Source organism: Amphiprion ocellaris, chromosome 1 (genome assembly GCF_022539595.1).
Source record: "Amphiprion ocellaris isolate individual 3 ecotype Okinawa chromosome 1, ASM2253959v1, whole genome shotgun sequence".
NCBI classification, from domain to species: domain Eukaryota; kingdom Metazoa; phylum Chordata; class Actinopteri; family Pomacentridae; genus Amphiprion; species Amphiprion ocellaris.
In genome coordinates this window covers 10,340,754-10,363,523 of record NC_072766.1, presented here as the reverse complement: position 1 = coordinate 10,363,523, position 22,770 = coordinate 10,340,754, and the positions used below count along the sequence as shown (strand labels likewise).

Here is a 22,770-nt window from a genome sequence, read left to right as displayed (position 1 = left end):
GACTGACAAGCCCAAAACAATGTTTGTCTACATGTCTACATGCCAACACTGCAAATAAAGTTCCTGAAAATCATCAACCTGGAAAGAGTTTTCTAAAAAAAATCAGTTTTCAGAGGCCTATATACAGACGGGGAAAAACTGCTACACTATTTAAAATTACCCGTTTTATTGGAAGGTATTGTTGCATCCATCTGCTGAAATCTAAAACTTTTCTAAATACAGCACAAAATGCTGGGATGGAGCGGTGCAAAGACACGTTGTTGCTCTTCTCCTTCTTGTCTGTAGTTTATAGATTATGAAAATGAATGATGGATCAGTATCAGCAGTAGATGTCAGTGTCCTCCACCTGTCACTTTCATCAAAAGATTCTGCAAGTCTGCTGCAACTACTAAATCTCTGCTTTTTGTCCATTTAGAAGGAGGATTTCAGCAATTCAATAGTAGCTAAAAGAAGACAGGGCAAGTTTCCAGTACCTTAAGAAACACTTTATTTACACACAAAATAGAACTCACACAAAAGTTAACCTTACACATAAATGCAGTACATCATCAGTACTGACAAGCACCATTTAGCAGAAATCAGTGTTGCACAGTCAGTTTTTAGAAATCCACCAGGGCTACATTTGCTTTCTAAGAGAAAGATTTTTCCGTAGAGCACCATCCCCGGAGAAGGGGTCAGAGTTAGCCCAGATGACGCAAATCTTGGCCCATGCCCAACTCCAATACAGTGTTCAGAACTTTCTTAGAAAGTCTGTTAGTCCCATTTCACCCAGCACATGTGAATTATGATGTCAGCTGTCTGAGCTGCAACTGACCTGGGCAGGCAGGCCTATGAACCGTTCCAGGTGTACATAATGTCAATCATTGACACAAGCTCAACCTGCCGCACCAAGGTTCATAGACATTTCATTTTGTGGGCTCAGGGCTCCGAGAACTAAATCAATAGCACACTTGTGTCCCCAGGATGTCCTTTGAGCATTTGCTACCTCTCCTGCTGTTTAAAGGCATTGTGCAAACATGCATATTTAGTTAGTTTAAAAAGAAAATCAATAGTAATTGAATAAATTAGATTACATGTTCAGATACAGAGAGGTACCTCTCTTGCTGAAAATCCTTTGGAGAAAAAAAATTGCAATGCACTGGAAAAGTCCAGAATGATACAGTTTTTTGTACATCTATACCATGTGGTTGCATTACTGTGCAAAGTAGTATAATTCTGGCTTGAACAGCTGAATGCGCGAGAAAAAATTGCTTGCTTGTCTACTTGTTGTAAGGAGTGTCTCCATAGCAGGGAGCTTTCTGTTGCCTGCGGACAGCACAGATGGAGTATGGTTTGGGCTGCAGGGTCATGCCCAGTTTGGGTGTGACAGTTGGAACGGTTCCTGGTGGGAACTGCAGATGAAACCTCTGCAACATAGTGGTGAAGAAGAGGAACATCTCCATTCTGGCCAGCTGTTCTCCCAGGCAGTGACGCCTCCCTGAAAAAAAAAAAAAAAAAACCATTAATTTAGACTGTCATATGCACACAGGCACAACATCTGGCTAATTCATTCCTGACCTCAAAAAAAAAGTCCTTCTGGGACACACACAACAGAGGGGAAAAACAGGGTAGGGAGTTCTGCAGATGTAAAATAAATGGATAAATAAATTACTTTTCAACATTCTCTATGTGAAAAGTCAAGTGAGACAGGCTAAAGGGACTTATGAGATAACACATTAAGAGATAACTTTTTTACTAAAATGTAGGCAAATGCATGAATCTTATATTTGTTTTGATTTGAGGACTTTATGGACAGCATGAATGGCATGGCCAATTGATCTAAATGAACTATGTGGAAATAAAAAGTTTTAGAGAAAAGAGAGAGAGAAAAATCGTTATTGCTTTCTTCTAAAAAAAAAAAAAAACACTTTTACAAGAACATTTACTCAATTTTACTTGATTGCAAATGTGGGTCAAAGTTTTGCAGTTGAGGTTGTGAAAAGTAGACAAATTAGAAGTGTCTACAAGGCTTCCCAGCATTCATCTGCACTAGCTGAGTTTTCTGTATTTTCTGGATTTACAAGAGATTTACTATAAATTCCTGCAAGGTCCACTGATCTAAGAACCATTTAAATGTGAACTTTCCAAACAATTAGTGGGCAAATGAAACAAACACTCAAAGAGACTAACCCAGAGAGAATGGAAGGAAGGCCTCACGCCTCATAAAGTTCCCACTGCTGTCCAAAAACCTCTGTGGTGAGAAAACGCCTGGATCGTTCCAGTACTTCTCGTCAAAGTGTACCGAGTAGAGGTTCGTGATCACCATGGTGCCTTTGGGGATTGAGTAGCCGTTGACCTTTGCGTCCTGGGATGTGGCACGGAAAATACCGAGGGGCACAATGTTGCAGAAGCGAAGGACCTCGTGCAGAACGGCCTCCACGAAGGGCATCTTCTGTTTGTCCTCCAAAGTGGGAGCCCTTCCATTGACCAACACGCTGTCGATCTCCCTGTGCACCCTCTCTTTGTGAGGAAAAACAAGACAATGTCAGGCAGTTCTTCATAATAATGTGCATCAAATGTTTTCTAATTGCAATGATGCTTCAGTTACAACTGACCTTGTATATTGGGGTATAGAGCCATGTACAGCATGGCCCAGCGCAGGGTGTTAGTTGTGGTTTCTGTCCCAGCAATAATGAGTTCGCCCACTGAATAGATGAGATTCTCGTACGAATAAGAGGAAGTGGGATCTCCTGCATTCTGCTCCAACTCATCCAAGTAGGCATCGACATAGTGACGTGGTGCTTGAGGAACCCTGCCCTGTGAAAACCCCTTAATAACCTCCAGTAAGAAGTCATAAACCTCAGCGGCGTTGCGGAACAGCTTCTGGTGTTTTCCAAACGGCACATACTCAATCCAGGGGAAGGCGTTGTAGAGGAAGGCCCAGCCGCTCACTGCCAGCTCCACGTTCTCACTGAAGATCTCAATCATGTGCTGGAAGTTGCTGTCGTCGTAGGTGAAACGCTGTCCGAAAATGATCAGATTGGTGATGTTGGACACGGCGTTGGTCACGAGGTGCTTGGGGTTGAAGGGTTTTCCCTTGTGATTGTCGATTGCATCGAGAAAGAACATGCACTCCTCTGAGATCTTTCTCTCAAACTGTCTCTGACCACTGCCGAAGTACCGGAAAGAGCTGCAGGCCAGTTTACGGTGTTCAGTCCAGGCTTTGCCATATTTACAATTAAGGAGCCCTTTGGATAGTGGAAAAAAAATGAAAGTGAATCATTTAAATTCCATTTAAAGTTGTAGATATTAAAACACTGCTCCAAACAGGACTTTGAAGGGTTATCTCATCAGAGCATCTTACCACCCATTTTGGTCATTTTCTTGAATAAAGGCAGTGATGGCCGATCTGCAAACACCTCGCTCTGGTGGTAAAGGCATTCTCGGACACAGTCATACCCGTTCAACACCACAGTCAAGATGCCCCCCAGGTCAAGACTGAAAATCTGAAAGGTACACATTGCACCACTCTAGTCATCCTGTGCTTTTCACACGTTTTTTTCTCTTTTTGCTTGCACATTTATGTGAAGGAATGTGACATTTGCACCACTCCTGTGCATATTACAACATTTAGTCTACTTTCCTTTCCAAACTTGGAGAAGGATCAGTTCAACTTTGCTGATATTTAACAAAGCAGCGAGTGAATGAAACTTATCTCCTCATGCATTTAACAAAAGAAATCTGTTTCCCTGGATGTACTTTTAGCAGAGGTTTTTTTTTTTTTTTTAAACTTCTGGGCGCCGGTTATTCTCTTCCAACCAAACCCTTACAAAACGCCAAATGTTAGGGCGAGTCTCTTTTGTTCGTTTCATAACTATTCCCTCGCGTGTGCATGTGCGTGTGCGCCACGATAGCCGGAAACCTGCACAGTGTGGGTCATGCGCTGCGGCACAAGCTTGCAGACTTAAGTGGAGAAAAAAAAGCGTAAATGCGCTGTAGGCAGTCCGAGTCATTACCTGTCCGTGAACTTCACTCTGCTTCTTGAGGAAGACGTGCGGCTCGTTGACCAGAGACAGAATGCTGCCGATGACTGGGATGGGAGATGGACCAGGAGGAAACCCCGGGGGTCTTCTCTGCTTGACGAGCTGGCGAACCAGCAGGAAGGCGAGGAGGGCGACAGTTAAACAGCCCACACCGAGCAGAGCCTGCGCGCACGACACCGGCATCAGAGACGGCGACTTGATTGAAACCATCTTTTTTTCTGCAAAAATCGCTCTCTCTCTCCTCCCTGCAGACAGACTCTGCTGACTTCAGCTTCTCTTCTGGGGAACTGAAGCACATATGTCTCATCTTGCACATTTTCTATCCCCCGCCTCTAAGGCTAAGATTGGCCAGAAAGTCAGAGTCAACTGTTGGTGAACTTTGTTCTGCTCTTGATCAATAATTCGGATCATTTTTGGTGGTTATTACGTTGAGGGCTTTGGCTGCTTCTAATTAGCCTACAGAGGAGGCAGCACACCATGAAACAGCTGCTCTTTATTGGGTATAAAAATGGTTTGGATGTTAAAGCTGCAAATTCATTCAGATATTTGTTTGACTAAGGGGTAAACGTGCAGACTGGATGTGGATAACACTTTTACAAGCACTATTTTAGGCCAAACAGTTATGTAAGTTAGATTTAAAGCGATCATATTACAGTAGGACAGACAGATGGACGTTTGAGCCTTAATACGTTTCATTTAAACCATAATTTGAATTCCACACACAGTTTGGAAGCTTCTGTCTCTTTGCAAAGTACATGGACTTTGAGATCAATGGAAAGTTATGCAAACTGCAAGTGAATTTAAATGTCATTGCTTCTTATGTTCAGTGAACCAGAACAGTTTAAAACAGAAATCAGACGATTATTATGAATAATAATAATAAGATTATGATAAAATTAATCGACACAGAACTCCAGTGTGAGGTTAAAACCGTTAAGGCAAATAAACTCACGTTCATTGTGTATCAGTCAAACAGATATATACGATGCAAACAAAGCATTTTAGTAACCGTTTCACTAGATGGAATTAAAATGAAATATATGAATGTACACAGAAGTTGTGTTTAATATGTCTGCAACAGTTAAAGTCACCAAAAAATGAACAGAAAAAATCATTACCTAATTTGTAACTTGTTTATACTGAAAAACACTTGCAGTCTAAGGGTGGACGTTCAGTCACTATTTTAGGTCCAAGTTTCTAGTTATTCACATTCATGCGGAATACTGCTTAATTAGGCAACCAAAGAGCACTGGTAGACAGTCCACTTTGTTTAAATGTTAAGTGTATTGCTTAAAACATGAAATTTGACGTGAACAAACATTTCTAGAAAGCAAAGCAGGGGATTATGACATTGGCTGAATTAAATCTCAGTTGGCAGCCACAATGTGGGTTTCAGGCCAAACAGTAGTTGCAAATAAAAACAACAGATCACAGATTGGAACTGAGATGTTGCCATCATCTTGCTGTGATGCAACATAAAGTGTCTTAGTGAGGCGATGTGCCGACAGGACAGCTTGGAATTGAGTCTCTAAGTGTCTGAACTCTACTGGAAAAGCATTCTTCAAAAAGATTTCCTTCACTATTTACATTTTCTATATGTTCACCTAGAAGCTCGTATTTTTTAAAAGAAAATTTCTTAAAATATTCTGTTAGTCTTATTTCTCTTTACATAGTGTGTTCAGATATATATGTTTTCTTCTTTTTTAATTGACATCTATTTCAATTCTTCATGTAAATATGCCCGTTGTCACTGCTCTCTGGCTTAATTCATAAGAACTAAGTTGGAAGCAAAATGAGCAGAAATTTAACATAGTACACACATTTTTAAAATTGAAACTGAATCCCACATTAATGGTAATGTTATAAATAGAACTGATAATATTAATCAATATACTTTTAAGATAGTAAATGAAAGATTTACTATGTACTACACACAAAACAACAACAAATCAATGAGTGTCTTGTTGTTTACCAAACCTGATATAACTGAGCTGACTAAAGAACCTTGATAAAGCATATCTCTGTGTTACCATGTTTTAAAGCACATAAACTTTGACCCAGTTGTCAGAGAATTCTGTGATGTCAGAGACGAACGAGGAGGCAGATTCAGAGACACTCTGGGGACTCAGATGGCTTATGTTGAGAATAGGGTTTATTGATATCATGAGAAATGATACAACGAGCAACACAGTGATGTGAGCACTGGCAGCATCAATTTGGAGGATTCTCTTCGACCTTGGGTATATAAGGAGTTGGGAGGAAAGCCATACTCAGATTACAGCCCAATATAGAGACAACTTGTCTGCTCAAGAATGTCAACTAGACAATATCTAATCATGACTAAGTCATGTTTTAGTACAGCACGTGTCTTCACAGCATCTGCCTTTCTCAGGGCCATATTCAGTTCAGAGAGAGCTGAAACATGCTTACAGCCTCAGTTTGGGATAATCAGAATAGGAACAAGGGTCAGAGGTGATAACCTATAGGATAATTTGAGATGATCAATAGGTTCTACAACATGATTTAAGGTGACTGTTGACAGATGCAACCTGCATGATATTCTGGGATGTCTTCAGCTGCAAGGAAATACCTCAGTAAGAGGAAAGAGGGTAACTTTTTCCTTCCCACCAATAATCTACTGCAGGTTCCTTCACCTAAACACACTAAAGGTTAGGTCATGCCCTCCATTTAGAGGTTAAAGGTGAAGGTGCGCAGCACATTCCAAATTTGCAAAGCTGTGTGGGAGTTTTCATGTTTGCAGGTCAGAACTGTTGGAAGAGCCAGAAAAGTTTTGTTTCTTGTAATGGGCAAAGAAGGGGTCCATGGAGGCGGATTGAATAAGAAGGCTTACTCAATGGCAAAATGTATGAGGGATTCAGGGTTTTAATGTTTTCAAGCTCACCTAGATTAAATTGAGGGACAAAAAGAAGAGAAAAGAAATATATACACTTGATATTTTGCTAAATGAATTGAACAAATCAACAAACACAAACCTGACAAAATATTTCTTAAAATACTTGAGACAGTCAGTCAGTATTCAATACACAATTGTTAGTCTGTCACAGAGGCGGCGCCTCGGCAGAGTTATGTGACGATAGGTCTATGTTTCTCTTTGTCTCTTTGTCTGTCTGTTAGCAACATTACTCAAAATGGGCCAGCAGATTGAGATGAAATTTTCAGGGCAGGTCAGAAATGACACAAAGACCACCTGATTAGATTTTGGGAGTGATGCGACTTATACTCTGGATCCACGGATTTGTTAAAGATTTCTGTATCATTACGAGAAAGCAGCACAGCGTCAATGTAACTATGACAACAAGTGAACACTACGTCAGTTGCCTGCTAAAGATCACATGATTGCAATCCTACAGCAAATCGACTGCTGTGGACTTATCCATCAGAACTGATACAAGGAACAACTGATTAAATTGTGGGGATGTTTCCAAGTCCCATCAATTCCCACCGCCAGCTACATATTTAGGTCACGTGATTTAGTATCCGTGCATAACGTACACATGCAGAACACACACCTGTGCTCTGCAAGTAGTGATGGTCCTCTGATACCCGAGGATTCGACACATGCGCTGTAGCTCATGAAGCAAACGTATCGAGCCACTGTGCCGAGGCGTGGTTTGGTCACGTGGCTCGTGACGTTTGAATCACTTCAGTGACGTTTGAAGCACTCAACTGCTTCGAATCACCTGATTGGTTCGGTTTGTTATGTGAATCACTCAGCGGGATCGAGTGTTCCGGGATAGGAGATCCCTATTTAGTGTTGTTCATTTGAATTGTTTTTCGCAGAATAGATTGTTTTTTTTGCTGTTGTTTTTGCTTTGAGAGTTAGTAGTATGTCAGATTTCGTATTTCGTAGAGAATAGATAGATAGATAGCTAGATAGATTTTATTTTTATTTATATATATATATATATATATATATATATATATATATATATATATATATATATATATATATATATATATATATATATATATATATATATATATATTCCCAACTCACCACCCCCATGCCACAACACCTGGCACAGAACCTTGTCAGGTGCTTAGCTGACAGACTACAAACCAAAGAAAAGAACAGTTCACTGACTGTTGCTACACTTGTGGCTCTGCAGTTCAAAACTTTTGGATTCACCAATCAGAGTGGCAGCCAGTGTGAAAGAACATTTAATAACAGAATGCACAACAATTAACATAAAGAATACCAAGCAGCAGTCATCTACGTCACAAGCACCACTGCAGCCTCGTCCTCCACCACCAGCAGCACCTTCCACAGGTATTCTTTTTCTCTTCTGAATAGGGAATGACTGACATTTCTGGTGATGATGATGATGATCTTCAATATTTTTCAGTTCAACTGTGGAGCCTATTAGACGAAGACGCAAGTAGAGCCTGGCAAATGCAAAGCGCCACAGCGAATGCAATTGTAGAAAGAACGGCAGACCCACTGGCTTACTGGGCAACCCACAAAACTGTTTACCCAAACTTGTACAATGGAGCCAAACATTTCCTGTGTACCTCAGCCTCATCTGTGCCGTGTGAACAGGTTTTTTTTTTCTAAGGCTGGGGAGATAGTGAGTAAAAGAAGGAACTGCTTGAGTCCCAACCAATGTTCCCTGTAATTTTTCATGAGTCTGAGCAAACACACAAACTCCCTGAGCGTCCCTTGGACCACTGTGAGCAACATCAGACGTGTGCACTGTGGTCACACCAGCATCACATCCATTCAAGTTACATAGTTCATTAAAAGAATCAAATTACAGCATTTACATTTCTGTTAAAACACTTTGTCAACAGGAGCCAGTTGAAGGCTGCAGTGATTTTAGTGACACTACAATGTATAAGAGTGAAGTTATTGAATGTTTGTCTCTCTTTACTGTTGCAGTGGTTTTGCAAATTGCAGACGGACCCTGTTCACTCCACAGACACCAATGTTATTCCTGTAGCTTGAAAGACAGCTACTTTTGATAAAACTGGGCTTGTAGCACATTGTCTGCCTTGCAACAATGGGAAAGAGGCACCGTTTATGTTTTGACAACCTATATCTAATGAGTTATTGATGCTGGAAGTCCGAATCTGTGAATATCTTTCCAACTTTACTGAACTTGGGGCCACTACCACCCAAGGAGTGGTATATTTAATTCTGAAAAAAGCATTTAGCCATACTTAAAGCTTTAAGTGCTTTATTAACACGGAACTAAAAACTTTGTACTGTTTTATTATCACAGGTTCTGTCTGAAAAGAGGTGGGATCATTTTAAACAGTGAAATCAAACTAACAAAATGTAATGACCAACCAGTGAGCAATACTGGATTCTGCAAAAACATAAACAACTTTTTAAAAAAAAAAAATCTAAATCTTATCTTAACACAGTTAATGTATTAACTTATTTTTGTGTGTATGCATGTATTTATTGATTTATTTAGTACTGTTAACATATCAGGGTTCTGAGTGAGTTTTTTGTAAGATAGGCAAAGGCCATTTATTGATTACATATAGGCTCTTAAATGTTTATTAAAAACTAAAAAGCATTTTTAAAAAAACCAACTTAGGCATTTATTGAGTCACTAAAATACTGTAGAGTACAGACCACATCAGCATGATTATAAGCATCCTCTGGTAAATTAACAACCAGATACTGATGTCTCTCACCATATGGACTTCAGGAGATGACTGGGGATGATAAACTGTGAGCTACTGGTTGGGTTCTCTCTGTTCTCATGTTTCTTACATGTTTGTCCCCTGACAGCCGGGTCCTAATGTTTTTTGAGCAACACACCATACTATGACGTTTTTACAATGATGGTTCTACTATGAAGCCAGTTTGACATGTTCAGGTGTTCTTTGTGTGAAAACTCGGAGATTTCAGGTATCAGAAGGTGGTTTTCAACTTTCTTTGTTAACTTTCTGCTTCAACTTTAAATTAAATTTCCTTCACTAACCCAGCCCTCTGGACTCCCAGTAAGCTGTGTTCCTATTGGCTGTCCAGGTGGCTGCTTGGTGTTATCAGGAACACCTGAGCAGCTCAGTGTCTTCCTGTTTTATTTAGCTGCAGACAAACATTTCCTCTGCTTCTCTTCACCACAGAACCGGATTTGGCTCCATTGCTTTAGTTTGTGCTTTAGGCGTTGGCTTGCAGCTTCCAGCAGTAAAATAGGCTTTAATGTGTTTCTTGGTGTGTTTTAGGGCTTTGTACTGGATAGTTGTCTTGGTAAATGTGGTTCTTTAGCCACAGTTAGCACATGGTGCAATGTGTACAGTGATTAGTGGATTTGGTACAGCTGAGTTGTGTCTTTATCTTGGCTGTAGTGAGTCTTCAGAGGTTTTTGGTCACACACATTCTGTATTCTTGGTTGTCCAGAAGGTAAGAGTTCCTGTCCTGATTCTCTGTTCTCAGAGGTTCTCTGGTAGGCTGCAGGAGACTTTAGCATTTGGGTTGTGCTAGTTTGGTTTTTGTACGGTTTCATTTGGACGACTATCTTGAGGCCCCTCCATGTGGTTTAGTGAGGTTTTCTGCAACAGTTCTACAAAGCAACCTGCAGCAGAAGAGACTTTGAGAGTTTTTAGGAAGTTCTGGAGAGCAGACTTTAGAGCAGCAGAAACATTTGTCAGCAGTTTGAGCAGGAGAAGGTGAGCTTCACAGTAGAAATGAGACAGAAACCTTCTTGACCCGTGTGGTGAGGTCCTGTACCAAGAGTTTGAGCAGGTTGTGAAGAGTCTGTAGTTCTTTGGTCTGAAAGCACAAGAAGAGTCGACTCATTAAAGGAGAAAACAGGAGATATTGTTGGTTCTTCTGTCGCTCTGCAGTTTCCTTAGACTGAATATCAAGTTTATATTTTAAATGATTTACCATGTGAGCCCAAGAACACTTCAATAAACTCCCTCCATCCCCTGGACACAACATATTTTATTACCATGTTAAATGTTTGTGTTTTTTTTTTTTTTTTTAATGTTTTTGAGTTTTAATCATAGTTTTAGCATAGTTTTTTTTCTCTTTGCTTGTTTAGTTTTATCATCTGTGGAAAAGGTGCTAAACAAATAAAGTTGAATTGATAAACTGAATAATTGACTAACTCATGATTGTGACAACAGAAGTATTTTCATTGTGATTTAAGGGTTTATTTCATTTTTAAGGTTGGGGTTAAAATCTTGACAGAAAAAGAAGATTAAAGAAATAAACTACATAACAAAAAGCAATTAAATCAAACAAAAAAAATAATACAATAAAACTTTTAAAAAGTTTTATTGTTAAAAAGATTTAAGAAATTTAAGATGTAATTTTCTAATTAAACATTTAATTTTTTAATTAAATGTTTTGTCTTTTTAAAGGTTTAATAATCTAATTAAATGTTTTGCATTTTTTAAAATGTTTAATATTCTTGTTTAATTTTATTTTTTAAATGATTAATTATGGAAAATATTTTATCTCTAATTTTTAATATTTGTATTTTAAAAATTTTGTTTAATTTCATAATGACATGTATTGTATGTTGTTGAATTATCTAATTCAATATTTTGTCTGTTTAATAGAGTTAAACATTAAATACAATTAAATTATTTGTACATATACCACCTTTTAATGATTAGTTTTCTTTTTAAATGCTTCATTGTATTTTCTGTTTAATTCCTACTTGAAGTTTTATTGTCTTTATGATGTAATTTTCTAATTAAACATTTAATTTTTTAATTAAATGTTTTGTCTTTTTAAGGGTTTAATAATCTGATTAAATGTTTTGCATTTTTAAAAATGTTTAACATTCTTCTTGTTTAATTGTATTTTTTAAATGTTTAATGATGGAAAATACTTTATCTGTAATTTCTAATATTTGTATTTGAAAAATTTTGTTTAATTTCATAATGACATGTATTGTATGGTGTTGAATGATCTCATTCCATATTTTGTCTGTTTAATATAATTTAATGTAATTTAATGTTTAACTCTATTAAACAGACAAAAATATGGAATGAGATAATTCAACACGATACAATACATGTCATTATGAAATTAAACAAAATTTTTCAAATACAAATATTAGAAATTACAGATAAAGTATTTTCCATCATTAAACATTTAAAAAATACAATTAAACAAGAAGAATGTTAAACATTTTTAAAAATGCAAAACATTTAATCAGATTATTAAACCCTTAAAAAGACAAAACAGGGGTGCCCATATAGCTCAACGGGTTAAGCGGATGACCCATGTACAGAGGCTGGTCCCCGACGCAGCGTCCCGGGTTCGAGTCCCGCTAGTGGCCCTTTGCTGCAAGTCTTCCCCTGTTTTCTGTCTCTCACTACACCTATCCAATAAAAGGCCAAAAAAGACAAAACATTTAATTAAAAAATTAAATGTTTAATTAGAAAATTATATCTTAAAGACAATAAAAGTTCAAATAGGAATTACACTGAAAATACAATGAAGGATTTAAAAAGAAAATTAACATCAAAAGGTGGTAAAACATTTAAAAAGAAAAACCTTAAAGATTTAATCGAAACATTAACAGACTGTCTGAAGGTTCAAACTAACAGAGAACTACTCAGGAACTTAGAAGATATCAGTCCTTGGACTGTCTGGAAGTTCAATCTAACAGAGAACTACTGTGGGACTTAGAAAATTTCAGCCCTCAGACTGTGTGAAAGCTCAGGTCCTGAGGACTCGGGAGGTCTGGAGGCTTTGAAAGTCTTGGAACTGAGGGTTCAACCCTCCAGCACAAAGGCTAAAGTCCAACCTCCTGAGAAAAACGATCGAGTCGAGACTCAAGTTAAAAAAAACTCGAAAATGGCAAAAAAAATAGATGATAAATGCGCAAAAAAAAAAAAAATATATTGCGCGCAGCTTAGAGGGAACAGTGGTCCCAAAACTGTTGATAAATTATTTCTCAATAAAACCTCATAACCAGTTACATAAGCACACCCTCTTTACTGACCTCTTTACCAATAAACCCCAAGACATACTTTGCCAAAATCCATAATAATCCATAAAATCTTTATTTGCACCAGCCCCATGTGAAAATGACATCAGTCTGTATTTGTAGACCATCTCATGAATGTAGCAGCACCGTTTAAATGTTTCATAACACAGAATATAAGCAAAGAGTATATAGGGATACAGACAAACATGGGAAATAAGAAACGTGCTCTTCAATAGTTATTGTCATTATTATTACTAGTAATATTATTTTTGTGTCCACTACAACCCATACAATCATCTAGTGTAGTCAAACAGGAATGTGTGCATGGCGAATCAAATCCAAAACAATCCATGAACCAACGACCACGTCTTGATTGCACTTCATATTATTGACCACTAGATGTCCTACTCGAGCACTGTGTGTCATTGAGGCTTCGAGTAATGAACCATGTTTTGAATGAAGTGTCGAAGCTTCAACAAAGCCCCGATCAGCCATCACTATCTGCAAGGTCATTTTGTTTGTGGGTACCACTGTTACTTCTAAGCTGCGCGCGTGCTTAATTGCGCACTGCTGACATGGTCTCCGCGCACAGAAAATCTGCGCTGCGCACAAAAAAAAAAAAAAAAATCAACCTAAATTGTAAATAAAACAAATACGTAACAATTCATTCTGTGCTATTTTTCAATGTGAGTCAGTGAGTGACCGGTGACTGGCTGCTGCAGCCAATGATGCGATTCACATACGTATTTACCATAGACTGTATATAATGGTATTTACGCAGCTAATCAACGTCAGACGTCCTTATGTGCAACCATCGTTGTTGTCATAGATATGAATAAGTAGATAGGACACGCCCCTTTGAGCTGCGTGCTACTGCGAGGCTAAGCTAGTGGGGGCAAAGTTTCAGTGCATTCCGTTGATGTAGACGGCGTGAAAACGGAAACAAGTATGCCGCCTCACTGTGCTGCATACAATAAGCCAAATTGGAATTCTCAGTACGCAAGCACGTTTATCCCTCAATAGCTTCCGGATCAGAGTTCATCACACACTACGTTATCAACAAAGCCATACTATCGCAGTGGAACTACCTGCTATTTGTAGCGACTATTAAGTGTTTACACTGCTTAGTCTTTTTAAGGCAATATGCCAGGTCCCATTGTTCAGTGCGGGACTGCCACAACGGTACCCGTGGGCTAAAGAAGTGGATGGAAGAGTTTTGCCCTATTCACGAGTGCAATAAAGGAACCTTGCGCTGTATATGTGACCCGCCTTATGTACTCGTCACATTTCCTACTGAAAGAAAAGATCCAGAACGTCGTGCCGACTTTGTAGTCGTTAGCAAGTCTCGTTAGCAAGTTTTGCTCGTCCTTGCTAATCAGATAATTATTGATATCTATGTACATGCAGGGTGGCCATTTATTTGCTGCTGTCGACTCATTCTCCCAACCTTCTCTGAGCTCTAAAGGATCTGGAATTCTCAGGTGACACCCGTCAACATCGATCTCGAGCAGGGATTTATAATCAAGGTTGACAGCCTCCCTTTCCTGCTGTTTTGTTAAAACTATTGGGGCCTTTTGAAATTACAATGCCCAAGCAAGGGACACGAGTTCTTTCTTTCGCTTCCCGATAACACCGTATCTTCGTTTCTTACAAAATTCCTTTAAAGCATCGACTTTACAATGTTCAAAGTAATCAATATCTGCGTAGCACTCGGCCATGTTTATGATCTGGGGTATCCCGACATTTCACCCGGACCAGCATACCTTGGGCGCGGTGAGATTCCGAATTGGCTTATTACACACTACGTCGTACGATTGAGACAAGGAAACTTGGAATGACTTTTCATAGGTAAGAATAGTTTTTGGCTCTTTTTTCATTATGAAATCTTGTTGAGAGCTTCCAGTCTATGAGAGCTAACTAGTTAGCCACTAGCAAATGCTAAGGCGAGCTAGTAGCTTGACAACCAAATACCAGACGATTAATAGTAGCTGTAGTATAGTTGTACAAGCAGTAGTAGTAATACTAAAAGTACAAGCAGCAGTAGTAGTATAAACAGCTGTTAGAGTCGTAGAAGTAGTATCAGCATTTGTAATAGTATTACAAGTTGTAGTAGCAGTGCCAGTATCAGCAGCAGTAGTTAATGTACTACCACTACTACTAGTAGTAGTCACATTGCTATTACTACCACCAATACTGCCAATAGTAGTTATAAAGCCGAACTCATGTATATCCAGATTACCATCTATGTTCTTCCTCAAAACCCATTTTATGATTGGGATTACAGGCAGTTCTTTAGGACTGCTCTCAAATAATTGAATTGTTACTAAACAAGGTTATACTTATCAAATTAAATAGCTCTGGTCTCCAGTATATTGGCGAATTCGGTTCTTTGTACTTAATTTATTAGCATGATTTCTTTTTAATATGTTGTGTACAGACTTAATTACTTCTCTGTCTACTTTTCTTACTCCATGTAGGTTTCCCAGAGACTATGGGTTGAGGAGGAATTGGAAGTTTGTCGGCTTAGACCTGGTGTCATTCCATCAGTGTTAACCTTCCCGGCTCATCTTGGAAGAGTACGTGCCAGAAAGACCACGACCAAGCAGCCTTGAGATCTTAGGCAGCGTCTCCCTGAGGTGGGTGTCGATAGTGTTCACGGTCAGGTCTGTGGTAATCCCGTCAAAAAACAACACAGAAAAAAATCTAGATTATAAATCAACATGTAACCAAAGCACTCTGTGTATAATGCCATAGTATAGGATGTAGTTCAGAAAATGTCAAAGTATAGTATGCTTTACTAAGAATAACATAGTATGGCCTGTAGTTCATAGTACAGCATGTTGGCAAGAAAAAAAAACAAAACATAGATTATTATGTGGTTCAAAAAGCGCAAAATGATAGGATGTTGCCTAAAATTGTCATGTATGATATGTGGTTCAAAAAATGTCATAATGCAGTATATTGTCAAATTACTATGTAATTCAAGAAAACATCAGAGTATAATATGTCATCTAAAAAATGCCATAGAATAATAATTTCATTGCACAAGTAAAAGTATAGTAACATTTAAAACTGTTTGAATTCCTATATTTAGCTAAAAAAAAAAAAAAACTAAAACAAAAAAGTCACAGTAATATGTCAATTAAAGAAGCCTATAGTATAGTGTGTCGCCCACCAAACATCATAGTATAGCATGTCGCTCTAAAAACGTCACAGTATAGCCTTTAGTCCACAGCTGTCAGTAGGTGAGGAGCAACACAAAAACAGTCCAAACGCTGGTTTCCAGAGGGTTAGACAAGAATTTATTTGAAAGAGTAAGTTTACAACAACACAACATGTGAGGGGGTTAAAAACAAATGGGTGGTATTAAAATAAAAATAAATAAACAGAACTAAAAGTGAACTTCATGTTGACATTGATGGGCATTCCAACCAGGAACAAAGTAAAAGATAATCAACACGAAAAAAAACCTCTTCCTGTTCACCTCTTAAAACCCCAAAAAACCCCGCAGTAGCACCCTAAACTAAAACTACCAATGGGTTCCCTGTTTTCCTTTCTGAACAATTCAAAGGTCCCTCTCTATCTCCCCACACATCCACCAACCACTGGAACACATCTCCAAAGTTCTGCCGGGCCAGCTCAGCTTCCCCTCAGAAGAAGTGCTGCCAGATGAAGGAACCTTTTGAGAGGCAGCTGGCATCGTGATTGGACTGTACTTTGGTCTGTTCCAATCCAGCTTCAGCTCCAGAGACGGCAGGCGGGACGAGTCAACGGAGGCCAGGTGGACGAAGGCATGCAGCTGAGTACAATCCAGAAAACAACAGAGGAGGAGTGCAGCATCCCAGGGCCAGAACAGGCAGAGTAGCATCGTATGTCTCTTAGAAAACATCATAGTATAGCCTTTGGTATGAAAAAATGCCATCATATACATCGTATATTGTACAAATATCAAGTCAAAGGAAAGAGACATACATTGTAGAATTGTAGTAATTGTGGGCTGACTGATTTACTGATTAGCAGTATTTTATTTTTTTACTGATTTATGGTAATAAATACATTTAAAAATGGTGCTACTTTGGCTCTGAACCTTTATCTACCTGTGGTCGCTCTGTCTTCTGGAGTGATTTGATTGGTTATACGTCACGAATAAAACTCCTTTAACTTAACATCTGTAAACAAAACAAAAAGGTATCAGCGAAGTTTTCTGTTCTTCTAAGTTTAACTCAAGATTTTAAATACTTTAATTTACTGCAAATGAGTATCTACTCCAAGTGTCTCACTAATAATCATTATCAGCCTTAAAAACCCACAAAACACCCCTCTATACTCGACGACACTTAGTACAGTCTGGTTCCCCCTTCTATAAATCTGCTTGGAATCGTCCACTTCCTGTTTGTCAAAGTGGCCTTCTACCTGGACAGGTTTTGTTGGAGCTCATGCAACAAACATTTTGGGTAACTGCACTTTAATATGGATGGATGACACTGAATTAGAGTCTGTTTTCATGAGACTGAGTTAAGATGTGTAGCTCTGTCATTAAGTAGGAAATTATTTCTCAGAATTCACAGAGAAACTCTGAAATGTTTGCTAGGTTAGCGTCCCACATGTTCTTTGGCTCAGCTAAAGCTAACTCTCTCCAACTTCTGGATCTCTTGAGTTGCTTGTCGTTAAAATATCTTGCTATAGGTACTGAAGCTCAGAAAGTCTGAGATGTTTGTTCAGAGTAAGCTCATTCTCAAGTCTTATCTGAACTCTTTTGTTTGAACTTTCCCTAAACTTAAGAGTTAATGACAGAGCAGCACATCCAGACTCAGTCTCATTATGTAGAGATTAAACTTCAGTGTCATTCATTGATGTTAAAGTGCAGTTTTTCAAATGTTTGTTGCACATGTTCCCGACCAAACCAGTCCAGGTGGAAGACGATGTGAAGAGAAAGCTCCAGAGGATGAATAGCACACATTTACATGGGAAATTAATGTCCTTTAATTAGACATTGTCATGCAAAAGTTGAATTTCCCTTGAATGATGTTCAAATCTTTGTTGAGTGCTTTGTTGATGTTGGTTTCTAACTGTTTTCTGACACTGGGCCCCAAAGATTAAAACCTTCTATGGCTCACAAGCTGCAACAATTCACACATTATCAACTATCTTTCTGACTAAACTAAGATTAAAAAGTGAAAAACTGCCTGATTCCTGCATCACGAATGTAAATCTTTTTGGTTTTTATGACCGTAAACTGAATATATTTGGGTTTGACATTTTATAAACCAAAACAATAATGAATTACTGGAGAAAACGACAGATTAATGGACAAAGAAAATGTGTTTTCTAACATATATGGCTGAATTACTCCAAAATTACAAGATACATACAATTTTAATTCAATTTTATTTATATAATGCCAATTACAGGTCAAATTGTCTCAAGATGCTTTATTTTTATTTTTTTGTCATATTTAAAATATGACAAAATAAGAAATTTAAACCTCTTGACCAATCCAATTTATTATTTAGTTTTTCAGAGACTAATTGACAATTCAAACTGTCTCCACTAAAACTAATAAACATGAGGTCAAATAGAAGGAACAGTTTTAAATACTGCAGTCCCACGATGACAAGAATAAAGTTTCTCAACAAAAACAATCTGCTGGTGGATTCCATGAAAGTCCTAATAAAGGATAATAAAGTGTGATACTAAAGGTTTGTGGTGCTAAAAATCTCAAAGTAAAGATATCGAGTTGAACATCTGGATGGAGGTTGATAAAAGTTGACCTTCTTTCATTTCTCTGGAGCCGACTCCATGGATTTTATGGATGGTGGTTAAAGACCTGCTCTTCTAGTCGTCTTCTTTCTAGTTGCTGTAAAAAGTCACTCTACCTGGCCGACTTCAACACCTCTTCATGACAACTTGTTCTGCCTCCGACCTCGTGGAAACTCAAGAAACTCGGGAAAACCTGTCGAGACTCGAGGAACTCATCGAGACTCGAAGAACTCGTCGGGCGGGGGAAGGTGTGGTGGGCAGTGGGGGGAGGTGGGGGGGGATAGAGGGGGGAGGCCGCCACCCAACTCCCCGCCTACTCTCCGCCCTGACTCCACCCAGACTCCGCCTTGGCTCCACCCGTGAGGTCACTTGGAAACTACGATGACAAAGGGACGACGAAATTATTTCTTTTTATCTGATCTGTAGCTCAGTGAGTTAAGGGTTTACCTGTGGAGCTGCAGGTCGCTGGTTCAAAACCAGACACTTCTTAAATTTTATCAAAATCCTGACAAAGACAAACAAAGAAAAAGGCCAGTGGTGGGTCTTGAACCTGTGACCTTCCGCTTGGCAGTCCTCTTCTTATCCTCCTGAGCTACTCACTCAGATACTAATTCTTCTTTTTTTTGCACATTTATCATCTATTTTTTGTCATTTTCAAGTTTTTTTTCAACTTGAGTCTCGTCTCGACCATTTTTCTCAGGAGGTTGGACTTCAGCCTTTGTGCTGGAGGGTTGAACCCTCAGTTCCAAGACTTTCCAAGCCTCCACACCTCCCGAGTCCTCAGGACCTGAGCTTTCACACAGTCTGAGGGCTGAAATTTTCTAAGTCCCACAGTAGTTCTCTGTTCGTTTGAACCTTCAGACAGTCTGAGGACTGAAATCTTAAAAGTTTCTCAGTACTTCTCTGTTAGTTTGAACCTTTAGACAGTCTGAGGACTGAAATTTTAGAAGTTTCTCAGTACGTCGCTGTTAGTTTGAACTTTCTAGTTAACAGAAGCCGTAAAATTTGTGACCATGAGTCTTGATTTCACATTTAGACCATCAATCTGAGTTCTTCTCAGACCTTCACCTGTGGGTTTTTTAGAAATCCTGAACAAACTTTGATTCTTTTCACTGAACAGTAAAGTTTGTGGAGATCAGAAGGTAACATTAGTTTGATCGATGCCTTCAACCTCTAGTAGACTTTATCTGGAAAGCAGTTTTCTGAAATGAGTTCTTAGTAAATCTGTCCACAATCAAACCAAGAACATAGAAAGAGGAAATGTTTGAAGAAACAACTTGATGTTTTCATTTCAGACTAGAAAACGCTTTAAGATCTTTATCTGTTTTTGCTCTTTTTGATCGTTTTATTGTTTCTTCTGTTTAATGTGATCTTCTAAAGTCTAACTGGTGTCTTTTCAAATGTTTTGTCTTTAGTTTGACTCTTCTTAAATGTTTAGTTTTGCTCTTTTCTCACCTTTTATTCTGTTCTAATGTCTGATCTGATTTCGAAATGTTTTGTCTTTTTAATGTTTGTTGTTTTTTCAAATGTTGAATCGGCTTGTTTGAAAAATTTCCTTTTCTTTCCCAATGTTTAATTTTTCGATTAAATCTTTGTTAAGGTTTTTCTTTTTAAATGTTTTATCACCTTTTAATGTTTAATTTTCTTTTTTAATGCTTCATTGTATTTTCTGTTTAATTCCTATTTAAAGTTTTATTGTTTTTAAGATTTAATTTTCTAATTAAACATTAAATTTTTTAATTAAATGTTTTGACTTTTAAAGGTTTAATAATCTAATTAAATGTTTTATATTTTTCTAAATCTGTAATATTCTTTAGTTGTATTTTTTAAGTGTTTAATTATCTAAAACATTTCATCTTTAATGTTTAATATTTTTGCTTAAAAATTTTTGTTTAATTTCATAGTCACATGCTTTGTATCTTCCGTTTAATTATCTAATTAAATATTTTGTCTAATATAATTTAATTGTATTTAATGTTTAATTTTCTTTTTAAAGTTTTATTATATTAAATGTTTTTTTCCTTTGATTTAATTGCTTTTTTACTGTAGTTTATTTCTTTAATCTTTTTTTCTGTCAAGATTTTAACCCCCACCTTAAAAATGAAACAAACCCTTAAGTCACAATGAAAATACTCCTGTTGTCACAGTCATGAGTTAGTCAATTATTCAGTTTATCAATTCAACTTTATTTGTTTAGCACCTTTCACACAGATTACAAAACTAAACAAGCAGGGAGAAAATACTATGCTAAAACTATGATTAAAACTCAAAAACATTAAAAAAAAAAAGAAAGATTTAACATGGTAATAAAATATGTTGTGTCCAGGGGATGGAGGGAGTTTATTGAAGTCTTCTTGGGCTCATGTGGTAGATCATTTAAAATATAAACTTGATATTCAATCTAAGGAAATTGCAGAGTGACAGAAGAACCAACAATATCTCCTGTTTTCTCCTTTAATGAGTCAACTCTTCTTGTGCTTTCAGACCAAAGAACTACAGACTCTTCACAACTTGCTCAAACTCTTGGTACAGGACCTCACCACACGGGTCAAGAAGGTTTCCGTCTCATTTCTACTCTGAAGCTCACCTTCTCCTGCTCAAACTGCTGATAAATGTTTCTGCTGCTCTAAAGTCTGGTCTCCAGAACTTCCTAAAAACTCTCAAAGTCTCTTCTGCTGCAGGTTGCTATGTAGAACTGTTGCAGAAAACCTCACTAAACCACATGGAGGGGCCTCAAGATAGTTGTCCAAATGAAACCATACAAAAACCAAACTAGCACAACCCAAACGCTAAAGTCTCCTGCAGCCTACCAGAGAACCTCTGAGAACAGAGAATCAGGACAGGAACTCTTACCTTCTGGACAACCAACACTGATTCACAAACAAGAATACAGAATGTGTCTGTCCAAAAACCTCTGAAGACTCACTACAGCCAAGATAAAGACACAACTCAGCTGCAACAAATCCACTAATCACTGCACACATTGCACCATGTGCTAACTGTGGCTAAAGAACCACCTTTACCAAGACAACTATCCAGTACAAAGCCCTTAAACATACCAAGAAACACATTAAAGACGATTTTACTGCTGGAAGCTGCAAGCCAACGCCTAAAGAACAAACTAAAGCAATGGAGCCAAACCCGGTTCAGTGGTGAAGGAAGCAGAGGAAATGTTTGACTGCAGCTAAATAAAGCAGGAAGACACCAAGCTGCTCAGGTGTTCCTGATAACACCAAGTAGCCACCTGGGCAGCCAATAGGAACACAGCTTCCTGGAAGTCCAGAGGGCTGGGTTAGTGAAGGAAATTTAATTTAAAGTTGAAGCAGAAAGTCCACAAAGAAAGTTGAAAACCACCTTCTGATACCTGAAATCTCTGAGTTTTCACACAAAGAACACCTGAACATGTCAAACTGGTTCCATAGTAGAACCATCATTGTAAAAACATCATAGTATGGTGTGTTGCTCAAAAAACATTAGGACTCGGCTGTCAGGGGACAAACATGTAAGAAACATGAGAACAGAGAGAACCCAACCAGTAGGTCACAGTTTATCATCCCCCAGTCATCTCCTGAAGTCCATATGGTGAGAGACATCAGTATCTGGTTGTTAATTTACCAGAGGATGCTTATAATCACTTTTAACAGAAACGTAAATGCTGTAATTTGATTCTTTTAATAAACCATGTAACTTGAATGGATGTGATGCTGGTGTGACCACAGTGCACACGTCTGATGTTGCTCACAGTGGTCCAAGGGACGCTCAGGGAGTTTGTGTGTTTGCTCAGACTCATGAAAAATTAGAGGGAACATTGGTGGGTACATCTATATTAAATGGCCACATTCTATGGTGCCTTGATTACCGGCACGATTTTTTTCAAGATTTCAGCCGTTGGAAATGACACTACAACTGAGCAGCCTTGGCAGAGTACTGCACTCTCTCTGTGCTTTTCTTGTTTATCCATTCATTTATTACTTGCCAACAATTATTTTTTTATCTTCTGTAGAAGTGGGGAGTGTTTACAGAGGTAAATCCAAATCAAAATAATCATCATATTAATGTGA

General features: G+C 38.1%; 1 protein-coding gene and 1 long non-coding RNA gene across 2 annotated transcripts; one reads left to right on the top strand and one right to left on the bottom strand.

The window, feature by feature from the left end:
- Positions 1-470: 470 nt before the first annotated feature.
- Positions 471-4,315, bottom strand: LOC111563276 (vitamin D 25-hydroxylase). Its single transcript, XM_023262284.3, has 5 exons — positions 3,996-4,315; positions 3,344-3,485; positions 2,595-3,227; positions 2,170-2,499; positions 471-1,477 (listed from the first exon to the last, which is right to left on the bottom strand). The coding sequence occupies exons 1-5, from the start codon at positions 4,230-4,232 to the stop codon at positions 1,260-1,262; spliced, it is 1,560 nt and encodes a 519-aa protein (XP_023118052.1). The 5' UTR covers positions 4,233-4,315; the 3' UTR covers positions 471-1,259.
- Positions 4,316-12,505: 8,190 nt separating this feature from the next.
- On the top strand, positions 12,506-17,016 carry LOC129348556 (uncharacterized). The gene is made up of 2 exons (XR_008601146.1): positions 12,506-15,585; positions 16,521-17,016. It is a non-coding gene; the product is annotated as an uncharacterized LOC129348556 (long non-coding RNA).
- The last annotated feature ends 5,754 nt before the right edge of the window (positions 17,017-22,770 follow it).